The sequence below is a fragment of the Protopterus annectens genome, chromosome 2.part1, assembly GCF_019279795.1.
Source record: "Protopterus annectens isolate FY-2018-M chromosome 2.part1, PAN1.0, whole genome shotgun sequence".
NCBI classification, from domain to species: Eukaryota; Metazoa; Chordata; order Ceratodontiformes; family Protopteridae; genus Protopterus; species Protopterus annectens.
In genome coordinates this window covers 249,263,268-249,284,979 of record NC_056729.1, presented here as the reverse complement: position 1 = coordinate 249,284,979, position 21,712 = coordinate 249,263,268, and the positions used below count along the sequence as shown (strand labels likewise).

Sequence of the window (21,712 nt, the reverse complement as noted above, 5' to 3'; positions counted from 1 at the left end):
TAGCCTGGTAATGCAGGGGTGCTCTCTGGAGCCTTGAACCAGGTCTCTGTCACTGCACAGATGTCAATGTTCTCCATTTTATGGAGTGCCTCAAGTGAGTGCATTTTGAGGTTTAGACTTCTAGCATTAAGTAGCATTACCCTCAGATTTTGCTTGCTTGTACCTGTTACAGTGGTGAATTTGTCATTTGAATCTTGCCTAAAAAAGGCAATATAGGGGTGGCAAGAGTCTTAGCCAGTATCTGGAATCCCAAGGGGGACAGGTGCAGGCCATCTCTTGTAAAGTATTGTGGTTTGTCGATCATGTCATCCCAGGCAGACAGATACTGGATCCCCTTAGAATGACACTAGAAGCTTAGCCAATTGTTGACGTCAATCATTTTGTCCTTGTACTGTGGTATCATTCTGGGTGATGGCAGGATGCTACTCAGGGCTAGGGACATACCTGCCTGGGCTACAAGATCAGACAGCTCCTCCATGTCGCTTTTCATGTAGATCAGGGAGGTATGTCTCAGGGCATTCACACCAACATGGACAATGACAGAGTCATATTTGTACTTGTTTTGGAGTGACCTGAGTGCATGCATTATGTGGCAGATCCTGGCACCTGACAGGCAGCTGACAGTAACTTTCTCCTTGTTTAGCCTGGTGAGTGGAACATCAGTGTGCCTGACTATAGAGTCACCTATGACTAGAGTGTTGGGTACGTTGCTATGCCTTATCGGCTGTGATTGAGTGGCACACTGAGTTTGTGGGCTATGTGTCATTTGGGTTGTGTTGGGGGGGTGGAGGTTGCTTGTGTTTCTGCTTTGGAGGTCCCTGTTGCTTGGGTAGATTTTTTTTGAGAGCCTCCACGAATGTAGGTGTGTGTTTTGTGTTTCTATGTGTGTGTTTTGGTGGTGTAGGTTTTGAGGGACTATGTGATGAGTGTGGTGTGGTACAAGTGTTTACTTTCTCCTCTTGATTGTCTAGCCCAGTCTTGGGTGAAGAGAGCTTTGCTTCCAGTTTGGCTATTTAAGTGCATCTCTCACAGGTTGTAGTGTTGGGTGGTAGGAGGAGAGGGTTGTCTGTGTACATGAGGCAATTGCTGCATTGCCCCAAGATGCCCAGATTCATCAGGTAGACAGGAGAAAACACCAGGAGCTGACCCTTAGATATGCCTGGATAGGTGCTTATTTATTAAGTACTAAAAACTGTTTTCCTCTAGACAAGTGAGGAAAGTTGAGTGCTGTAGTAATTTGTAGCTTATTAAGTGCTTACAATGAGTTCTGAACAAGTGCTGAGCTCAAAGAAACAGATTTGATTGCCAAAACTAGAAAACTGGCTAGTTCTAAGAAACAAAATTTAGCTAGAAGGCTTCCCTCCAACATAGAAAGGTTTGGGGGCTCAGAAGATTACAAACAGTCCTGGATACAGCAAATCTGTATCTGGACTAGACGAAGCTTAGAAAAAAATTTAAATTTTTTTTTTTTGTAAATTGGAAAGGGGACAGGAGGAGCAGAAACTAACTGGGTTGGCCTTCTCAAATGTTCTCCCTGGATTAGGTAGAATGAGGTAATGACACTAGACTGGGAGGAGTGTCCCAGATCAAATTTACAGTAGGGGCGGGCAACTGCAAAGCCACCAAGTAAAAATCAGAACAAACAAACCCAACCATACGCTTAACAATTGTAGAAAATTTCTAGTTAATACCTCACACACAGTGAAACTAGCTAGCAAAGTATATGCAGACAATAAAAGTGCTATAAATAACTCAAAAATAAGCAAAAAACAGGATACTTAATGTTATATATCACAGATTAGTTGGCTCAGAGCCCTTCCTCTGACTTCCTCCGATTAGCTCAGTGTGAAATGAATATTTAAACTGGTTTCCTGTGAAAGGCTCCAAATTATCTTCATATGGCACCTGACTAATTGCTTCCTGTTCCACTGATTTCCCTTTAATTTGGATATCCATTACTCTATCCTGTTGTGGTGCTTTCTGAAGTAGATTTTCTACACTGAATCCTTCACTTTGCAGGTACTCCATGACCTCAGTTTCTATTTCTTTAACATTTCCATTACTAATCTCCTTTTCTACTTTTCCTCTTTGTCTTCTTTTTGTATTGTAAAGTTGTCCATGTCTGGATTTCTTTCCCTGTATTTCTCTTCAAATATCTTTGTTGCTGCTCTTTTTGTATTGGTTAGTTTTGCTTTCTCCTTTGCATAAATATTACACCAAGTTAAATCTCTTTTTCTTTCCCATGTCCATATGTCTTCTTCAGATATTTTCAGATATTTCCTGATCCTCCTGTTTCTCCATACTTTGGGGACTCACTCCACCCTGCTGTGATGTAACCTGTGCTAGGCCTTCTACACCAAATCCTTCACTTCGCAGGCACTCCATAACTTTAACTTCTTTAAACTTCTGCTTTACTAATCTTCTTTTCTACGTTCCATCTTTGTGATGTTATTTTTTTATTGTGAAATTTTCCATATCTGGATGCCTTTGTATTTCTCTTTGAATATCTTTGGGGCTAACTTCTTCACAGGGACGTCGGGAGGCATACTTATTTAGAATGGGGGGTAGCTTTTTATTTTTTTTTTTCGCGCTTTAGCTGCGCTATGATGTCAGCTCATCAGGGCTACCAGCCAGTCGGAATGGAGCTCGCCGCGCTCGTACTTCCGGCTGGTTCAAATGCTTTTGCGAGCGGGAACAAACCAGCCGGATTTACTTTTGGTTAGAAGGCTTTATATTCGATAAGGCTTTATGTTATTTAGGTCTCACTTCATTTTCAGCAAGGATGTTATTTTCGGCAAGGATTTTATTTAGAAGGTCTCACAGCAATGCTCGAACAGAGGGTTGGTGAGTAAGCTGAAATAATGTTATGTTCAGAAAGGGTGTGTGTGTATGTGTATGTGTATGTGTATGTGTGTGTACTTGGGTGTATGTATGTATGTGTGTGTGTGTGTGTGTGTGTGTGTGTGTGTGTGTGTGTGTGTGTGTGTGTGTGTGTGTGTGTGTGTGTGTATGTGTGTGTGTGTTGGCATCACATGTAATTCCAGATAAAGTGCCAGCCTTGTCGTACACATTGAGATGGGAAGAATACAGCAACCTTTCCTATACGTGATCCTTGTCTAAGCCTAAACAATGATGTGTCTGTAACTAGTTGCATGGTTGGTCAAATTAGGACTCTGCAAACTTTTCTTAATGAGAATTTTCTGCTGGAAAAGTCTTTTCACTGTAGGAACAGAGCAGGTACACAACAACCACTGCAAACACCAACCAGCTACGTTTTTAAATGCTGGCAGTTTTTGAATTTGTTAGAGTTCAGCCGGAAGGTTTAACATTTTGCTCTAGTATTTTTTTCAGGCAGTGAACAGTATATTTAGTGTATAGACTGCTGTGATATAGGCTTCATTTATTTCTAACAGTTGTGTGCTATGGTGAGAACTGAAGTTGTATTCCCCACTTGTGGTGAGAAGTGAGAACTGAAGTTGTATTCCCCCATTATTATTTTTGTTGTTTGTCCAGGTTTTTGTGCTAAGAGGTTGAGAGCTATCTAATAGCCATTAAGTTTCAGTCTTCCTGTTTTGCAAACTGCTGATTTAGACTCTAGTGCATATGGTTCTGGGTTCAAGACATGCATGGTGGTAACACAGCATTTTATTCTAGCAACTTTCCAAAATTATACAAGCAATGTTTAAAATGTGTCCCTGGTTTTTGGGCTTTTGCCCCCCCCCCCAGTAAATGTTGGCTTTTTCCAGATTTCTTGTGCTGCAAAGTTCAGAGATACAGCTGAGTGTCGAGTACATTTTACAAGGAGTTGAGAGCTGCAGGGGAGCTAAAGTTTAATGCTGCTTATGCAGACCCTGCTTATATTCTTAATAGCATAACAGGTAGTGCACTTGCTTTTGATACAGAAGGCTGTGGGTTCTTCTCCCACAGTAGTTAGTTGTATTGCTGATACTGTACTGTGTTGTAAAGGGGGGTGGATACTGTAGTCCTTTTTGGCGAAGATATCTAGTAGTAACTATGAACCTGTTATCAGTTTGCCATCCATTCCCTATTGCAATATTACTAGCGTATCACTTTTTTTAATGCAACATAGGCAATTTATTCCTCAAGGGCAACAGGCACTTTATTTGTAGATGAAACAATGAAATATAAAGTTGTTTGCTAGCAGCAACCGCTTCATTAGTTGCAGATTTCTTTAATGTGGAATTGTGTAGATGGCTTTTACTAGTTCAGAGATTGTGCATATTTACTGATACTGGTGGACTGTAGAAGTTTGAGTAGACTTTTATGATGGAAATGTTCTGAACTGGGCTGTTTTGTCATTATTGGTGCATGCATTTTGTTTCATTGTTTACTGGAAAAATGTTCAAAACAATAAATTTAAAATGCTCTCTAACAACTATACTGTATTGTACAAGAAATATAGTTTAATACAATCAGGAAGGTGTATCAAAGAGTACATGTATGTTCCATGTGCAAGGGGCCTATGATCTGAAAACAGCACAAAGTTAAACTTTAGCTGCCACTGGCAAAATGTATTTTCTTTGAATGTGGGTTTCAATGCTGTTTCAATGAATGTGAGTTTCAAGGGCAGATAAGTTTTAATGCTAAGTCTAGTTTCATTGTGAGACTGCATTGCTTTGTTTAGCAGATATTTATTGGTGTCCGTGCTGTAAAATGCAAAATAAAACATTTCTAGCAAATCATTTAGGAATGAAGTCACTAAATAATGACAGACATTAAGTTTCAGACGTCATAACCTTCAGAAAAATGCATGCTAAAGCAAGACCTGTTATTCTATCAACTGTCTTAAGTTTATACAAGGGTGGCCTAATGGTCAGGGTGTTTGCCTTACAAACACAAGGTGCAGGGTTTGAGTCTCACAAGGGATAATTGGCTAGGCTTAAAATGGCTCGAAAGGGCAGTTAGCTTAGTACTAACCTATGAACCTATGAATCAATTTTTAGTACTGTTTGTATGTTCCCCCAATATATTTGGCCTTGTCCAGATTTCCTGCATTAAGAGGTTGAGACTGAGGTACGTGCAAATAAATCGCTTTATAGAATTAGGAATATCCAAACCCCTCAACTGTTCCCAATTTTGGCTCAAAATGTTGCTCCCCCCTAATAATCCCTCCACAAAAATAGCAATTTTGGAAGAAAACGTGGAGGCTTTATAATTATAAATAACTAATGATCAGAGTTATACATTACTTTTATTTCAGAAATGCATGTAGATTCTCTAATTTTGTCAGCTGCTCTAAGTTAACTATGCTCATATTAAAATGGTGTCCCTTCTTTGACAGGTTCCCAACTGTATTGTCTGGCAATTTTATATTTTTGCATCACATTTTTGGTCCGTTTTTCATAAAATTGCGGTTTTCTGGCAAATTATTGGCAAATCATTAAAGACTGAAGTTAGAAAATAATGGCAGACATTTGAGTTTCAGATTTCATACCCTTCAGAAAATTCGTACTAATGCAAGACCTACTACTATTCTATTATCTTTCTAAATTTATAAGGGCAATATTTAAAAAAAGTCTTTATTTTTGGGCCTTTGCCTCAGTTTATTTATGGATTTGTTGCTCTAAAAGGTTGAGAGGTATGTGTGTGTGTGCATGTGTTAGGTAGCATACCTCTCAACTGTCCGAATTTTGCAGAATGTCCAGATTTTTGCCCCATATTTTTTGTCTGTTCCTCATAAATTTTGTGATTTTCTAGAAAATCATTGAAGGCTAAAGTTGCTAAATAATGACACATTTGAGTTTTAGACTTTATGTCCTTTAGAAAAATTCATACTAGCACAAATCCTGTTATTCTAGCAACTTTCTAAGTTCACGAGAGCATTATTTAATATCTGTCCCTGTTTATTTTAGGCTTTGTCCATATTTCTTGCACTAAGAGGTAGGTGGGGTGTGTGTGTGAATGAAACACCCTAGTTAGGGGTAGCAGGTGGTTAGTAATTTACTCAAGCTCAAAACCTGTACCTTAGTTACAGAAAACAAAAGCATGAATACTCTACCCCAACTACCATGCTGCATTTTTCAAAGAACTGACTTTCAGGTTCATTTTCAATTCAAGGAACCGAGTTTGAGTGAATTTATATTATATTACTGAAGAGGCATTACAGCGAATGCCTCTTCATCGATACTAAAAGAGCGAACCATGAATTACGAGAATGGCTGTAGCTTGGCTGGGGAGGGGGGTAGCAGTTTGAGAGCTATGAGTACAAATTTGAAAATCCTAGCTACACCCCTGCTTTTTCACATTGATTAATTTGGCTTTCTCATTTCCATAAATATTGCACCATATCAAATCTCTCTTTTTTCCCATGTCCATATTTCTTTTTTATAATTTTCAAATATCTCTTGGTTTTGTTGTTTATATTTTCATACTTCCTCAGATGCTTTTTTTTCCAAACAGGTCATGGTTTCACAAATCTGTTGTATCAATGAACAGAGATTTTCATTTCAAGCTTCTGACAGTTTTTCTTTCCTCTAATTTCTCTCTTAATTGTTTTGTATATCTTGTGTTTGGAAATTCTGGTCTTTTTGCGTAAAAGTAACAATACATAATTTCTTTCTTATCCTCAATGGTCCACTTTATCATCTTTATGGCTCTTCTTTGGCCTATCAGTTTTTGTGATTTTTGTGGACTGCTACTTCCTTCTACAACAGGGGGGCCATCCTCCCCCTGGGCCTGGCATGGCCCCATTGTAGCAATGTTTCCATATTTTGAGGATTCTAATGTGTCATCTTTTTCAATCCTGGCACCAGTGCACCTGCTAGGATTGGGCAGTTTTTTATCCTGGGTCTTGTTTACCCAGCTATCTTTTTTAGTTTTTAACCTACTTCTGTCCATGACATATGCTATATAAATACAGTCTATATATCAGTGTCGCCTTGGTGAGAATTTGTAAAAACAGGGTCCACCCCGTGAAGGTACTCACCAAGACTTGAGGATGAATTCAATTTCAGCAATACTACTCTCCTTTGCTTGCTGACTTTTCGTCTCTCCATAGACTGCATAGATTGGCAGATGATAACTGAGAGAGCGTGATATTGTATCTGTGGTGTTGTACGTGCTAGGGTCTGATACTAGGATCCAGTCTAATAAAGAATCTGATGTCTTGCTATAATGTGTGGGGCTATTAATTAGTCACGTGAAACCATATAAGCTCATGCTAGATGTAGAGGAGGTAGATTCTGTGTCCTATTAATTGATATTCACATCCCCTAGTAATATTTTTTTGTGGAAATGTTATGGATATCCAAGCAGGATATCTTCCAGTATGGTTGTATTGTCACCAGGAGGGATATAAATGACTAATACATATTTGTTTATTTTGAGGAAAGCAATACGAAGCTCTGCTGAACTGAATTTTGGAGCTGGTTTGCTGTAAGAGGAGATGTGGTAGGTACTGGGAAATATTAAAACAATGCCACCACCTTTCCTCTTTATACAGTCATTACAGATGATATTATAGCCAGAAGGCATAACTTCAGAGTTGTCTATCTTGAGCTTAAGCCAAGTTTTAGTTACAGTGAGAACATCAGGCTTGCGTTCAGTAATGCAGGCATGTAGTTCAGCATTTTATTTCTTATACTTAAAGCAGCAAAAATTAGATATCCGGGGTTGGGTATTGGCTGTTGTTGGGTTACAGAAGTGTGTGGGAGGGAATTATGTTTATGTTCATTGTGACAGGTATGGCCAGGATTAGGGTGTATGTCTCCTCCTAGAAGGATTTTATATATTGGGGAATTATGCATACTTGTTTTTGGAGAGGATTTTTGCACTTAATTTTGCTTTAGTTTGAGATGAGGTGCAATTAAGCATCCTATATTTTGAATAAATGTGAGGAGCAATATTAAACAGGTTTGGTGCAATGTGTTTAGAGTGTAAAGAGGGGTATGGATTGGTGGTTGGAACAGAGCTGGAGAGATGTTGCGAGATATTATTGAGTCATGGTAGGATGAAAGATGGCACGGTAGGAGGAGAAGAACAGAGGATAAGATGAAGAGTGGCAAAATTAAGTACAGGAATTTATTATATAGCACAGTTATAGGACAACTGGATGAATAACAATTTCACTGAAAGACAATTCACTGAGCTTTAATGTTTGAAATCACATTTCAATGAAACACCATTTAATTGAATTCCAGATAAATGAAACATCATATAGCCAAAATCACCCAAGGGAATATTTTTCAGAAAGATTTTTGTGAGGGGTAAACTCCACTGCTCCCCATTATTTAAATAAACTAAGTCCATGTTCACAGAACTAGAGACAAGTGAAAATAGTAAACACAGGAGATCACAACCAGCTCTCAAATGGAAACCACATCAGCAAGGATTATGTATAGGTAACCCCAAGCAGCAGATAAAACTTATTCATATATTTCTATATATTTCTTTATATTTCTTCTTCTGTATTACAAAACTGTGTAGCTATATCACATTCAGTGAAATGGTATTTCAACCAAATGATCATTTGACTAAGTAGGCTTTTACCATTTGGATTCCATTATTTGTCATTAAGTGAAATGGGGCATTCAACCAAATGTTAGAGAAGCAACCACATATATATATATATATATATATATATATATATATATATATATATATATATATATACACACACACACACACACACACACACGTGTTTGTGAGCAAGTGTGTGTGCATGCATGCAAGCACATGTATTTAAAAAAGTAGGATATAGCCTTAAAACCTGGTATTAACCATAATAAATACATTGTATGATTGATCGACAGAGTTTTCAATTGCAGTAAAAGCATCGGGGTATCATCATCTCTTGATGTTTGCTCCTTCACCCTAGTCAATCTCAGATAAGTCTACAGAAGTACCTAAAGCCATTACTATAGACCATTACAAGCTCATGGAAAAGTTGTTGACTTGTGCAAGCTGTCCTTCGTGAGGCAGTCAGTCTGTTCTGAAACAGTTCCATGTAACTGAAAAAGGAAAAAAGTAGAGGTCTACCTGTGTACCAAGGATATGTGAATAAATGGACATTTTCAATGCTGCTGCAAGAGGAATGTGGAATATTCAAGTTAGAAGATGTTAGCCTGAACGTAACAAAAATAAATAAGAGTATTGTTGGGAGGAAATCAGTGAAAACATTGTGGGAAGATAAAAGGCTTATTGAAGTTGGGGATTGAATATGATTTGGAAAGAATATAAGTTTAAAGAAGAGTTGGAGCTACTGAATAATTTCAATTTATGGTTTGGATGAAGATGGGAAAAGGCAGAGGTCAAAGGACTGAGTTGGAGGTACTCCATCAGCTACAAAAGATAGCAGGCAGACAGATAGTTTCAAAACAAGGTAGTGGTGTTAGGAAGTGGCCAAGATGGCCTTCTCACTCTGGAGAGGGCTAAATGCAGAATCAGCTATCTTAGCAATGTCAGCAGATAACATACCAGTTATTTTACTAATGCTCATTAGTCAATATTACCCAGGCAGTGTAGCCACACTATGGCAAGACCAGAAATATACTGCTCATCCAACACAGCCATTTTTTCAAGATGTTTAATAAGTGGTTACCCTTCTGGGTTCTATCAAATATTTAAAAAAGAGGAAAAGTTTAAAAAGCCAATAAAGTTATTGGGTTTATAAAGAGGGAAGACAGTGGCATGTTTTTATAATTCCGGAAATGCATCAGAGTCAAACAAAAGAAAGATATTAAAGACATGGCCAGAGGGCAAGCAAGGAACGAGCTACAGGTTTTCAAAAAGCTTGAGTAGCATACATTTGAAGCAGAATGATACCACAGTACAAGCAGAAAATGATTGATTTCAACAATTGGCTAAGTTGCTGGTGCCATTCTAAGGGGATTCAGTATTTGTCTGCCTGGGATGACATGATTGAAAGACCTCGATCCTTTGCCAGAGATGGCCTGTATCTGTTACCCCCGGGTTTCTGGGTACTAGCTAAGGCTTTTGCCACCCCTATAGTGCCTTTTTTAGGCGGTGTTCCAAAGACCAAATTACCACCATAACAGCTATAAATAAATGCAATCTGAGGGTCATGCTGCTCAGTGCTAGAAGTCTAAATTTCAAGATGCAGTAGCTCGAAGCACTCTTCAAAAATGGAGAACATCAACATTTGTGCTGTAATGGAGACCTGGTTTAAAGAGGCAGAAAGCACCCCTGCACTACCAGGCTATAGTTCATTCCACACCTTTTGACCCCGAAACATGGACCAAAGCTCCAAATGCAGTGGTGTCTCCATATTCATAAAGGATATGCACACCTCCAGACTAGTAGCCCAGCATACTGCATCTGAGATACTTCAAGTACAACTAACATTGGGTAAGACTGCGATCCAGGTCATAGCCTGCTATAGGTCCCCAACCATGTCCCTAGACTCTCACTCCATGTTCCTAAGCACCCTGGAATCTATCAAGGTCCAACCCAACTCTCTCATACTAGGAGACTTCAACTACCCCTACATCAAATTGGAAAACTACTCAAGCATCAATGCACTGGCCCAACACTTCCTGGTATTCATCAGTTCCAATGCCCTGGACCAGCTCATTCTTACCCCCACTAGAGGAAGCAATATCCTTGACCTGGTTATTACTAACATGGGCAACCATTGCTCTACACCAATAGTCAACTCCTCCCTGGTTAGATCCGACCACAAACTAATCACCATGGAAATCCACATCTCACCCACACACCCCGCAAAGGTATCCACCATGAAAAACTTCTCCAAATCCGACTTTGGAATCCTAAAAACACAGGTGGCTAACTTCATGGCACCCATGCCAATGGAAAATAGATGCATGACTGCCAAACCATACACCAATGCACTGTACAAACATGTACATAAATGCATGGAACTAGCCATACCCAACAAAACCAAGATTCTCTCCTCCAAAAAAAAGGAAGCCAGTCTGGTGGTCCCCTGGTATTAATGAACTCTACAACAGAAGGAAGAAACTGCTGCAGAAAAAGGTGAAGTTCCAAGACTGGAAAAATTCCCTTATTACCCTCAACAAAAAGTTGACATCCCTCATCAAAACCTCCAAAGCCAGCTACGAAGGCAGAATTGCAGCAGACACTAAAAACAACTACAAAGCCTTCTTTAGTTATATAAAGAATCCCCATGGCAATACCCAGATTTTCTCTGAGTTACTGCACGGTGGTACCTCCTATACTGAGCCAACAGATATTGCCAACATACTGTCTGACATATTCAGTGCCATCTTTACCCCTCTCTCCCCTAAAGGACCAATCTCAATACCAAAAGAAAGCCAGGCACTCTGCATTACTGCAGCACAGGTTAAATCAGCATTGTCTAAGGCCAAAAATACACCTTCCATGGGATATCCCTGGCTGTGTTCTACATGAGTTACAAAGAGAAATGGCACCACATCTGTGTGCTCTGTTCACTCACAGCCTCACCTCAGGCTTTGTCCCTACCAAATGGTGCACTGCTACAGTCATCCCTCTCCATAACGGAGGAGCGACTACAGACCCTGGAAATTATTGCCCCATTAGCCTGATGAGTCTGATATGTAAGGCTATAGAGCACATCATCATGGACCTAATTAACAAGGAGATAGGGAATTTCCAAACTCTAGATCCCACACAATTTGGTTTTGTGAAAGGTAGATCGTGCCTGCTCAACCTGGTCGACTTCTTTGAGTCACTCACCAGAGCAGTGGATGAAGGTAAGGCAGTTCATACAACCTACCTCAATCTGGCCAAGGCTTTTGATACCATTCCTCACTCAGGAGTTATTGATAAACTCAACAAACTAGGCATCAACCCCTATATCATTAGGTGGGTTGCAAACTGGCTAACAGATAGAACACACAGTGTGAAAGTAGTGGACTCCAAGTTAGACTGCTGATCAGTCATGAGTGGAATCCCACAGGGATCGGTCCTGGGTCCTCTCCTGTTTGGCATCTACTTCTCAGAAGCTCAGACCAACACAGAGGGACTCTGGCTGACCAAATTTGCAGATGACTGCAGCTGGGAGCCATTATAACTCCCCAAGTGATGCAGACATCATACAGAAAGGCCTCACTGAGACTGGTGTCGAAATCATGGCCTTAAGCTTAATGCCAAAAAATGCGTCGTCATCCCCTTTGGGAAAAACTCAGTTCCCACTAATTATCACATCGATAGGAGCCCACTGAACACTGAAGGTGTTATAAGAGATCTGGGGACACAGGTTGACAGCAACCTCTCCTTCGACCAATACATTGCCACTGTGCTCAGAAAGTCCTTCTTTGTGGCACATCTCATTACCAAGGGTTTTGCATCATCTCTCTTTACTCTTCCCTCATTAGGCCAATCATCGAGTATAATGCCCCATTTGGCATGTACCTCACTAGACACATGCAACAGCTAAAAAGGCCACAAAAGTACCTCATGAAGAGGATCCTAGGCCTTAAACACATGTCCTACATGGACAGACTCAAAAAACTCCAGCTATTCTCTGTCTCATATCGTCTACTAAGAGGCGATCTCTGCTTGACTTACAAAGCCATGTCTGATCCAGCTCTGTTAGAAATGCTACATCTAAAGAAATCCCAATCCCTCCACACCACATGCTCCAGAGACCGCAACCTCATTACTACAATCAACAGGACATGCTGCAGGGACAGATTCATAACCCATGAACTGCCCATGCTCTGGAATAGACTTCCCATACATGTCAAGCAGAGCACCTCACTAGCCCCCTTCAAGAGAAATCTTGATGAGTGGATAGGAAATAGAAAGTTCACCCTACTCTACTTGATAGAGGCAATGGGAACTAACAACGGGCGGCACAATGCCAAGGCACTTCTATGGGCTAGGCTTGTAAAGGCCCCAGGGCCATTAGCCTAGTACACACCTATGAACCTATGAAAGGATTATGGAGGGTACGGATAAGGGGCATACATTCCATGCTGCCTACCTGGATCTTGCCAAGTTCACTGACCCTGTCTCCCATGCTTGTTTAGTAGCAAACTCGCACATACATAGACTGCTGGGGAGATATCTGGCTGTCTGACATAATCCATACCATTAAGGTCAGGGATGTTTGCTCTAGACAGAAATCATCCCCAGCAGTATCCCACAGGACTCTGTCCTGAGTCCCCTCATCTTTGTCATATACTTCTCTGACATTATTGCTGTTATCAATGGACTATGGCTAATCGAGTTTGTTGATGATTGTAAACTGGGAGTGATTATCAAATCCCATACTGATTCTCAAATTCTGCAGCAAGGAATCAACCAAACACATGCTTGGTGTGTTAATCATGGGCTTGCTCTCATTACCAAGCAATGTCATATAGGTTCCATTGGTAAATATCGTATTTCAACTTACCATGTAGATGATGCACCATTTAAACCAGACACAGACATCAGGTACTTGTATACCTTTGCTGATAACAAACTCTCATTTGATCACCATGTCTTAGTGGTGGTTAGAAAAATCCTTCTACCTTGCACAACCTATCATATTTCTCAAGGTCCATAGAGGTTATAGTCTTACTTTATCCTCCCTTATTAGGTTCTTCATTTCGAACAGTATCTCCTTCAGCATGTACTTCATATAGCACTTAAATCAACTTGACAACATTTCCTCACCAACAAGATCTCGGTACTCAGTACCTTTATCTACTCCAATAGTAGATAAGACATGCATCTGGAGCATTTCTCCCCGGGCCTCCGCTGAAAACAGGCTCTGTGGAACCTAGTCGGACATTCCCGGTCAACAAATGTTAAATAAAAATAAAAAATAAAAAAATAGATTAAAAGCCCTCTCCCTCTACTCAGTGTCATACAGACTCCTCAGAGGTGATCTCTGCTTAGCTCTCGCTGGTATGAATGACCCAGCACTCTTCCAACTTCTTCGCCTAAATCAAATCAGTGATAGAGCAAACACCCATTCTCTGGACCTAAACCTATACTACCATATCAACAAAGCCAAATGGTGTGACAGGTACCTAACATAATGTATTCCCCATGTGTGGAAAAGTCTCCCCTTACATATCAAGCAGATAACAACATTTAAACACTTTCTGGATGACTTGATGGGTGATGGCAAAATTTCACCTGGGATCTATGTGGAAAAACCTTCAGTACTGTGTAATGTGGCTGAGTTTCTCAATGGCCTTCTTGTTTTTAAGCTTAGTAAGTACCTCTGAATCTATGAAAAGTAGACGTGTCCCATCCCTCCCTTCTGAGAAGGCAGAAAGTGGCTGGAGCCCTATTCACTCCCCTTCTTCCCCTGCCAACTGATCACCATCAGGCCTTTATTCCTATATGCCAGTGGAGCTGGCTAATTCTACCATACATTTTTATGACAAACTTTCAAAATTCCATATATGTTTTTTCTGTGAAGGTTAAAATGTTATTTTAGAAGTGCAAGACATTAATGTGTATAAAAGTTTATTTTAGAAAAGCAAAGCCTTTTAAGAACTTGATAATAAGATGATTTTTACTGTGCACTTTCACCTTAAGCTGGATATGTCCAGATGAGGACAGTAGTAACATTCACTCATCCATTCTCATCACACCTCATTATTTGCATGCCCTAGTACACATAAAGATGTTTCATATATACATGTGCTGTGCTGCACCATATATGTTTAGTGTATAGAATGTGAGCTATGCATCATAGCACCAGAACTATAACATATATATGTATAATATGATGACTTACCACTCCAAATATGTGAGATATGTACTGCATGCCAAACTGCTTGCTACTTCCCGGCCAGTAATCAAGGAAGTTCTGCACATCTTCTGAGAGTACTTGTTTCTCCTCTTCAGTCAGATCAGGTAGATGGTCTTGAAGTTCATCAATTGAGGCAATGCACCCCTCAGGAAGGGCACTTCCTTCCCTCTCTATTCTCCAAAGGATGCGAGCTGCTAGTCTAAGAAGAGAATTGCAAATCATATTCTTTAGATATATAGAATTTAAGCAGTGTTAGAATATGCACCGAGTTTATCAAGTTATAAGAAGAAACAGTGGTAACCAGTATTGCATAAGGCATGTATGCAGGAATAAAAGGCTGTCATTCTATAAATGGCGATTTTCCCTGAGACTAAAATTATAAATTATAAGAATGAAAAAGAACAAAATTACTATTGATCAAAACATGGTGCAGTTCACTTTCAGATGAAATGCTCTGTGTAAACCGATCCCATAATAAAAAAATGGACAACATAAAACTGAAGAATAGCATTTCCTTGGCAGACACAGCTAATTCTTGCAATTTCATCAGTGTTGTTTATAAAGTAGACTACAGCTATAATGAGTGGGCTGCAACACTCATCCATTTCCTATAATGAAAGTATTTAGTAAGTAGTTAATAACCTAATATACAGTGCTATGTGACCTGATGGGTATATATGTTGGTGTACATGGAGGAGAGGGAAGTAAGAGCAGTAGCTGTAAATAATCCATATGTAACACCTCAGGACCTTGGCCTGTAGTTAGCATGGCTCTGCCTTCATTGGTTCCCACACTAAGGGAGCAAAATCAAATTTTCACCAAGTGTGTCCTCTCTCCAAGGAAGGAACTGCCTTTATTATGAGTGTCTGATTGTCCCAGCACTGAAGAAGGGAGCTGACTACAGGAGATTCAGCATACTGTGGCATAGAGCATTTCATTCATTCATTTATTTATATTTTGCTGTCCAGGCTGACCCTGCTCCATGGAGTCCATTAAAACTAGAGTACTCTGCCATGTGCAACAAATAAGGTAAGTTCATGTCTTTGATGTTTGTCACAAGCTTTTCCTGACAGCAGATCATACAATAGAAGTAGCACAGCATGAGTCATCCACCCTTAACACACTTAGTTTCAATTGTGTTGAATATCCTCTTGGTCTATACCAGAAGGAGGCAGAGTAATGGTTTGAATCCTCTCTCTTCTCCCAAAATGAATGAGCCTGCTTATGACTTCTTGGACCTATCCAATCCCTACAACTTACCCTCTTATAAGCTATATCACTAGCCAAAACTTCATCACAACAAAGGATAACTATCCCAGCCGAGTGTAGCCTCCCGGACATCTCAAATGCGCAGGTGAAAGCTGCTCTCTCTAAAGCTAAAAACACAGCATCAATGGGACCGGATGGTGTCCCCGGCTGTGTGCTACACGAGCTAAATGAGGAATTAAACACGCACATAAGGCAGCTGTTTAATCTCAGCCTTACCACAGGATACGTGCCCAAGGAGTGGCGTACGGCAACTGTGGTCCCACTCCACAAAGGTGGCGCCTCTACGGACCCTGGTAATTACCGCCCCATAAGCTTAACAAGTCTAGTCTGCAAAGCTATGGAGAGGATCATAATGGAGCTCATAAACAAAGATATAGGGGACTTGCAGACATTGGACCCGACCCAGTTTGGCTTTGTCAAGGGAAGATCATGCCTTTTGAACTTGGTCGACTTCTTCGAAATAGTCACCAAGGCCATTGATGAGGAAAAGGCAGTCCATACAGCCTACCTTGACCTTGCAAAGGCTTTGGACACAATACGCCACTCGGGTATTGTAGAAAAACTTACCAGCTTAAATGTAAACCCATATGTCACAAGATGGGTTGCAAACTGGCTTAAGGACAGAACCCACAGGGTTAGAGTTGCTGGCGCTGTGTCAGACTCCAAGCGGTCACAAGTGGTGTCCCACAGGGCTCGGTCCTTGGCCCCTATTGTTTGGCATCTACTTCTCAGAAGTACAGGCCAACATGGGAGGACTTTGGCTGACAAAGTTTGCAGATGACTGCAAACTGGGCCATAGTGGAAAGTGCATCGGACACGGATATCCTTCAGAAGGGACTCACGGAAACAGATAGCTGGTGCCAGAGCCATGGCCTGAAGTTAAACGCCAAAAATGTATAGTCATACCCTTCGGGAAAAACAAGGTAACCCCAAGCTACCATATAGGTGGCAATCCACTAAGCACAGAAGAGGTTATCAGGGACCTGGGGACCCAGGTTGACAGTGGCCTTTCTTTTGACACTCACATTGCTAAAGTGGTTAGAAAGACCTTCTACATTGCCCACCTGATCATGAAGGATTCACATCCAGATCTAGTGAGGTCATTGTTCCCTGTACTCTTCACTTATCAGACCAATGATCGAGTACAATGCCCCATTCGGGATGTATCTCACCCGACATCTGCAGCAATTGGAGAGACCCCAAAAGTTCCTCACCAAAAGGATAAAGGGACTCCAAAATCTGTCATATGCTGCCAGATTGAAGAAACTCCAGCTCTATTCAGTCGCATACCGTCTGCTCAGAGGTGACATGTGCCTGACATACAAGGCCATGTCCAACCCGGAATTAATGGACATGCTCCACCTCAAAAAATCCAAATCCACCAAAACCACTAGAGCAAGCGACTTAAACCTTAGCACGGATATAAATAGGACGTGCTGGAGGGATAGATTTATCACTCAGAGACTCCCTATGCTGTGGAATAAAATCCCGGTCCATGTGAGGCAGAGCACCTCGCTGACTCTGTTCAAGAGAAATCTAGACCTGTGGATGGGAGATCGTAGGTTTACCCCGGGAATCATCTCTGGGTCACTGCTGGACAGAGGCACAACAAACTAATGGGCACAGTATTTTTTCATATAAGGGGTGGCGTAAGCCACAATAATTTGGGCTAGGCTTATAAATGCCTTAGGGCAGATGGCCTAGTATAAACCTATGAACCTATGAACAATGCAGACAAACATCTTACCTTTGTATCAGTGGTATAGCTGTGTAGTCTGGTTTCAGTTTAACTCCTGTCTTGTATCACAATTGCATTTAACAGTTCCAATTGTCACTTGCTGTGTATGTTATTGTTGTTCATTTATAAATGATATTCTTTGTGGGCTGCATCATGTATGAAAACATGGACAATAGGTGCTGATAGTGGAAATAAGGGTAGAACTTTGCTAGGCTTGTTAGGGCCCTAGGGCCATTAGCCTAGTAACTTCCTATGATCCTATGATCCTATAAAACATGTATTTGTGGATCAATTTACATACCTTGTTAGCATAAATTAAATAAAATATAGGAATTCAACTAAAACCACAATATTATAAGGAATAAATATGAGTAAATACACTTCACAAATCTGATGGCAAAGACCGATGTCATCTACATGTCTGTCATCCTAAACTCCAGAGGCTGGTTATCTTATACATTCAAATAAATGACTCCAGAATGCATCAGTTTCGGAAACAATGAGGAAAACTGGTTATACAAGTTCACTGATAAAAAGGTCATAACAAAAAATATCAATACTTTTGTGACTGAATAATAAAATGTATTACTGAAGTGAGAGATGTGAAAATCTTCAATTTCAGTACAATTTTTAAAGCTTTTTTGAGTTAGATACAGGTAGGTAAGCTGAAAAACACAAGTCAGCTAAGATGATAATTATATAATAATGGATTTTGAGTACCAATAAATAAGTACTGGGCAACCAAAAGGGGAAAGTTCCAATAAGGAACACAGAAACATGAAATATGAACCACAGCAAGAACAGCATAGCATATCTACTCTGCAGATTTGTTTCCGGCTGATGGATGAACCATACGTCCAAGTTAAATAACATTACGTTATGAACATGATAAGGTTTAATGACTAAAGACATTTCAACAGATGATGTACTTCTAATTTGCATTATAAAGGAAAGAAACATTAGCAGCCTAACAAAGTTACAGCCCCTACGCAAACTTCCTATTGATTCATCTTCATTATCTTTACCATAAATGTGTACTACTCCATTCCTTGGTAGATTGTGGAGGTTGTAACCCAACAACAGCAAATGAAAAATAATCCTCAAGGTTATTATAAGTCATAATATTCCAACATAACTCATTTTTTTCCTGAGCCAAAGGGCTCACATCTGGTTTCAATTGAGAAAACTTTTCATTGACTCAGCCAAACTCCCAGTAAAACACTAACATCAAAGTCGACAAAAAAAAAAAACATTGACACTAGCAATCAAGTAACCGTAAGAAAACGCACACTTCAAACCATTAATCACTGTGGCCAGTCTTTCTCAATGCTTCTGACAGGGCTGAGTACATAGATTGTAGGAGATGGTACATCACTATTGGGCTATATAAACATACAACAGGAAGGCAACAAACTTGCTCCTCACTCAGGCACAGTAACTCAGTCTGTAGACAAAAATAATAATGATCACTATGCAGTTATGTTGCAGTTTGTCAAATACGTAGTGCAGTCTTGAAATACAAGCTGTCCTTGTTTGCAGTGCCAATATATATCTTTAGGAGAGTGAATCAGCCTAGTGAATTACTACTCCAAAGCCAACGTATGTACATTTTCTCCCCATGCTCCCCTCAAAACAGCACATACTACAACACTTCAATAAATAGTACATATAAGCTCACCACCATACTGCAAAAAAAAAAAAAAAAAAATACACTGCAGATTTAAAAAAAACTTTAACTGAACATTCTTGCAGTAAATCATGTTTGAACATGGATAATGCTGGATTTATGTACTAAGGTATTGACAGGTCACTCAAAATTTGCCATTCTGACCAAATACAACGTGTGGGTAAAAACAACACTCATGTCCTGATATGACTTGCAGCGTATTATAAAACTGCAAGTATTGAACTCCTATAAAAAAGAAAAAGGTAAAAAAAAAAAGCTATATCACATTAATTAGTGATCTTACAGTGATGTACACCACTGAGACTCTTAAATAATCTACACAAAAGAGAGCTGTCTTAGATCACCACAAAGTGATGAAAACAAGATAAAAATAGTCATATTCCCCATTTGTATTGCTATGTTTTCTACTCTGACCTTTACCTGTCTCACTTTGTAAATCCCATTTAATACCAGAGGTGCATTCATTCTTCTTCTTCTTTCGACTTTTCCCGGTTAGGGGTCACTACAGCAGATCACCTGTCCGCTCATGATTGGCAGTGGAGTTTTACGGTGTCGAGTTGCCAGCCCGGCGCCCAACCATCCACTGAAGGCACACACATGCACACACTCACACCTAGGGCCAATTTAGAGTGTCCAATCCACCTACAGCATGTCTTTGGGATGTGGGAGGAAACTGGAGCACCCGGAGGAAACCCACGTGACCACAGGGAGGACATGCAAACTCCGCACAGAAGGCACTACAGCCGAGGATTGAACCGGAGAACCTCTTGCTGTGAGGTGACAATGCTAACCACTGCACCACCACGGTTAATCCATCCAAATGATGTTTTTAAGAAAACCCACCCACAGTCCTCAGTCAGAGTTTACATAAGATTCCCTCTCAGCAAAGACATAAATATAAACTACAAGGCAGTCTTAGAAGGAGGCAGATACCAAAACATGTATTCTGTTTCAAAACTCTTGGTAATACAAACCATATACTGTGGATGTTTTTTTTAATCACTAATTATGTTGCAGGTGTGAGATCATATTATGCTATAATTTTAGCTAGATCAGTCTGTCAGTAACCTCAGGAATGTTTCATCTCTCTAATCCACTAGACTGCACCTGAATAGTGTTTTAAATTATCTTCACAACCGACAAAGAAATAAGGTAATTTGAAAACAAAACTCTGGGAAGCATTACACAACCAGCTGCATAAACTTCACTTTAACAGTGTCCGACCTAAGTGCCACCATGATCATAGATGAATGCATGCATACTACCTATCCTGAGTGGGATCTCCCTATTAAGCAATGATCAGAAATTTTAAGTAATGACAAGACGAAATTTAAAAGAAAATCTGAAAGTTGGAAGCCCACGTTTGTTTTTAAATTCCATGTCACAGAATTTTAGAGAAAGGAAATACCATTCACCTAGGGATGTGTGACATCCGGAGTGAATCCCGTACAAGCATACAGGTATAGGTAGACTTGACCTTCTGCAGAAAGGAATGGTTTAGCATTTTTTACTTGTATTCTGCCTTGCTTGAGGTTTTAACTTTATTTTTTTTCTTTTTTGTAGCAAACCTTTTATAATTGAAAGTTGAGGATTGCATAGATGACCAATTAAGAAAGGTTACCTCATACAATACAGGCAGTGTACACCTCATAGTAACCATTTCTGATTCAGAGACAGCCCTACCATGGAGCTGAAACATGATGATGTGCAGCACCATGGTGGGCTGTCTCTGCAGCCATGCTACGTTTTAATGAGACAATCCAAGGAAGGGGCATATATTAATTAGCTATGTGCTCTCCCTGGAACTACCTGCAATAAGATATTTACACTGTCAAGCAATTCAAAGAATCGCTCAGTTACATAAAGTAGCATGGCCAATCCTGGTCACTCATGCTAATGAACTCAGCCGAAAGGCTATGTTCATCCATTGTGGTTGAGGTAAGTGCTTGGGACGCTAGTGATCAGAGAGTGTTAGGGGATGCATGTGTGAGTGTAAGTATGAGTGTGTGTCTGTTTGTGAAGTAGCATTTGGGGGTAGTGACAGATTATGTGAGCTGACATAAGGTGAATATGTGTGTGTGTGTGTGTGTGTGTGTGTGTGTGTGTGTGTGTGTGTGTGTGTGTGTGTGTGTGTGTGTGTGTGTGTGCGTGTGTGCATGTGTGTGTGTATATGAATGGAAGAGTGTGCCCATGAATGCCATTGGGTGGGGAGAGGGATGTGTGCATGTTTATGTCCATGGGGGGAGGGGAAGGGTGGCTGTCATACTTCCACATGCCCCTAGACTAATGAGCAAAGTCTGCAATACTGGGTTGAGGCAGA

General features: G+C 40.2%; 1 protein-coding gene across 2 annotated transcripts in view; it reads right to left on the bottom strand.

Annotated features, from left to right (window-relative positions):
- SMYD1 (SET and MYND domain containing 1) overlaps window positions 1-21,712 on the bottom strand; it is a 338,058-nt gene that overhangs the window by 128,695 nt on the left and 187,651 nt on the right. For both annotated transcript variants that reach the window (XM_044062105.1, XM_044062106.1), the window contains exon 3: window positions 14,684-14,897. In XM_044062105.1, the coding sequence (XP_043918040.1) occupies window positions 14,684-14,897 (214 nt within the window). The remainder of the gene's footprint in view (window positions 1-14,683; window positions 14,898-21,712) is intronic.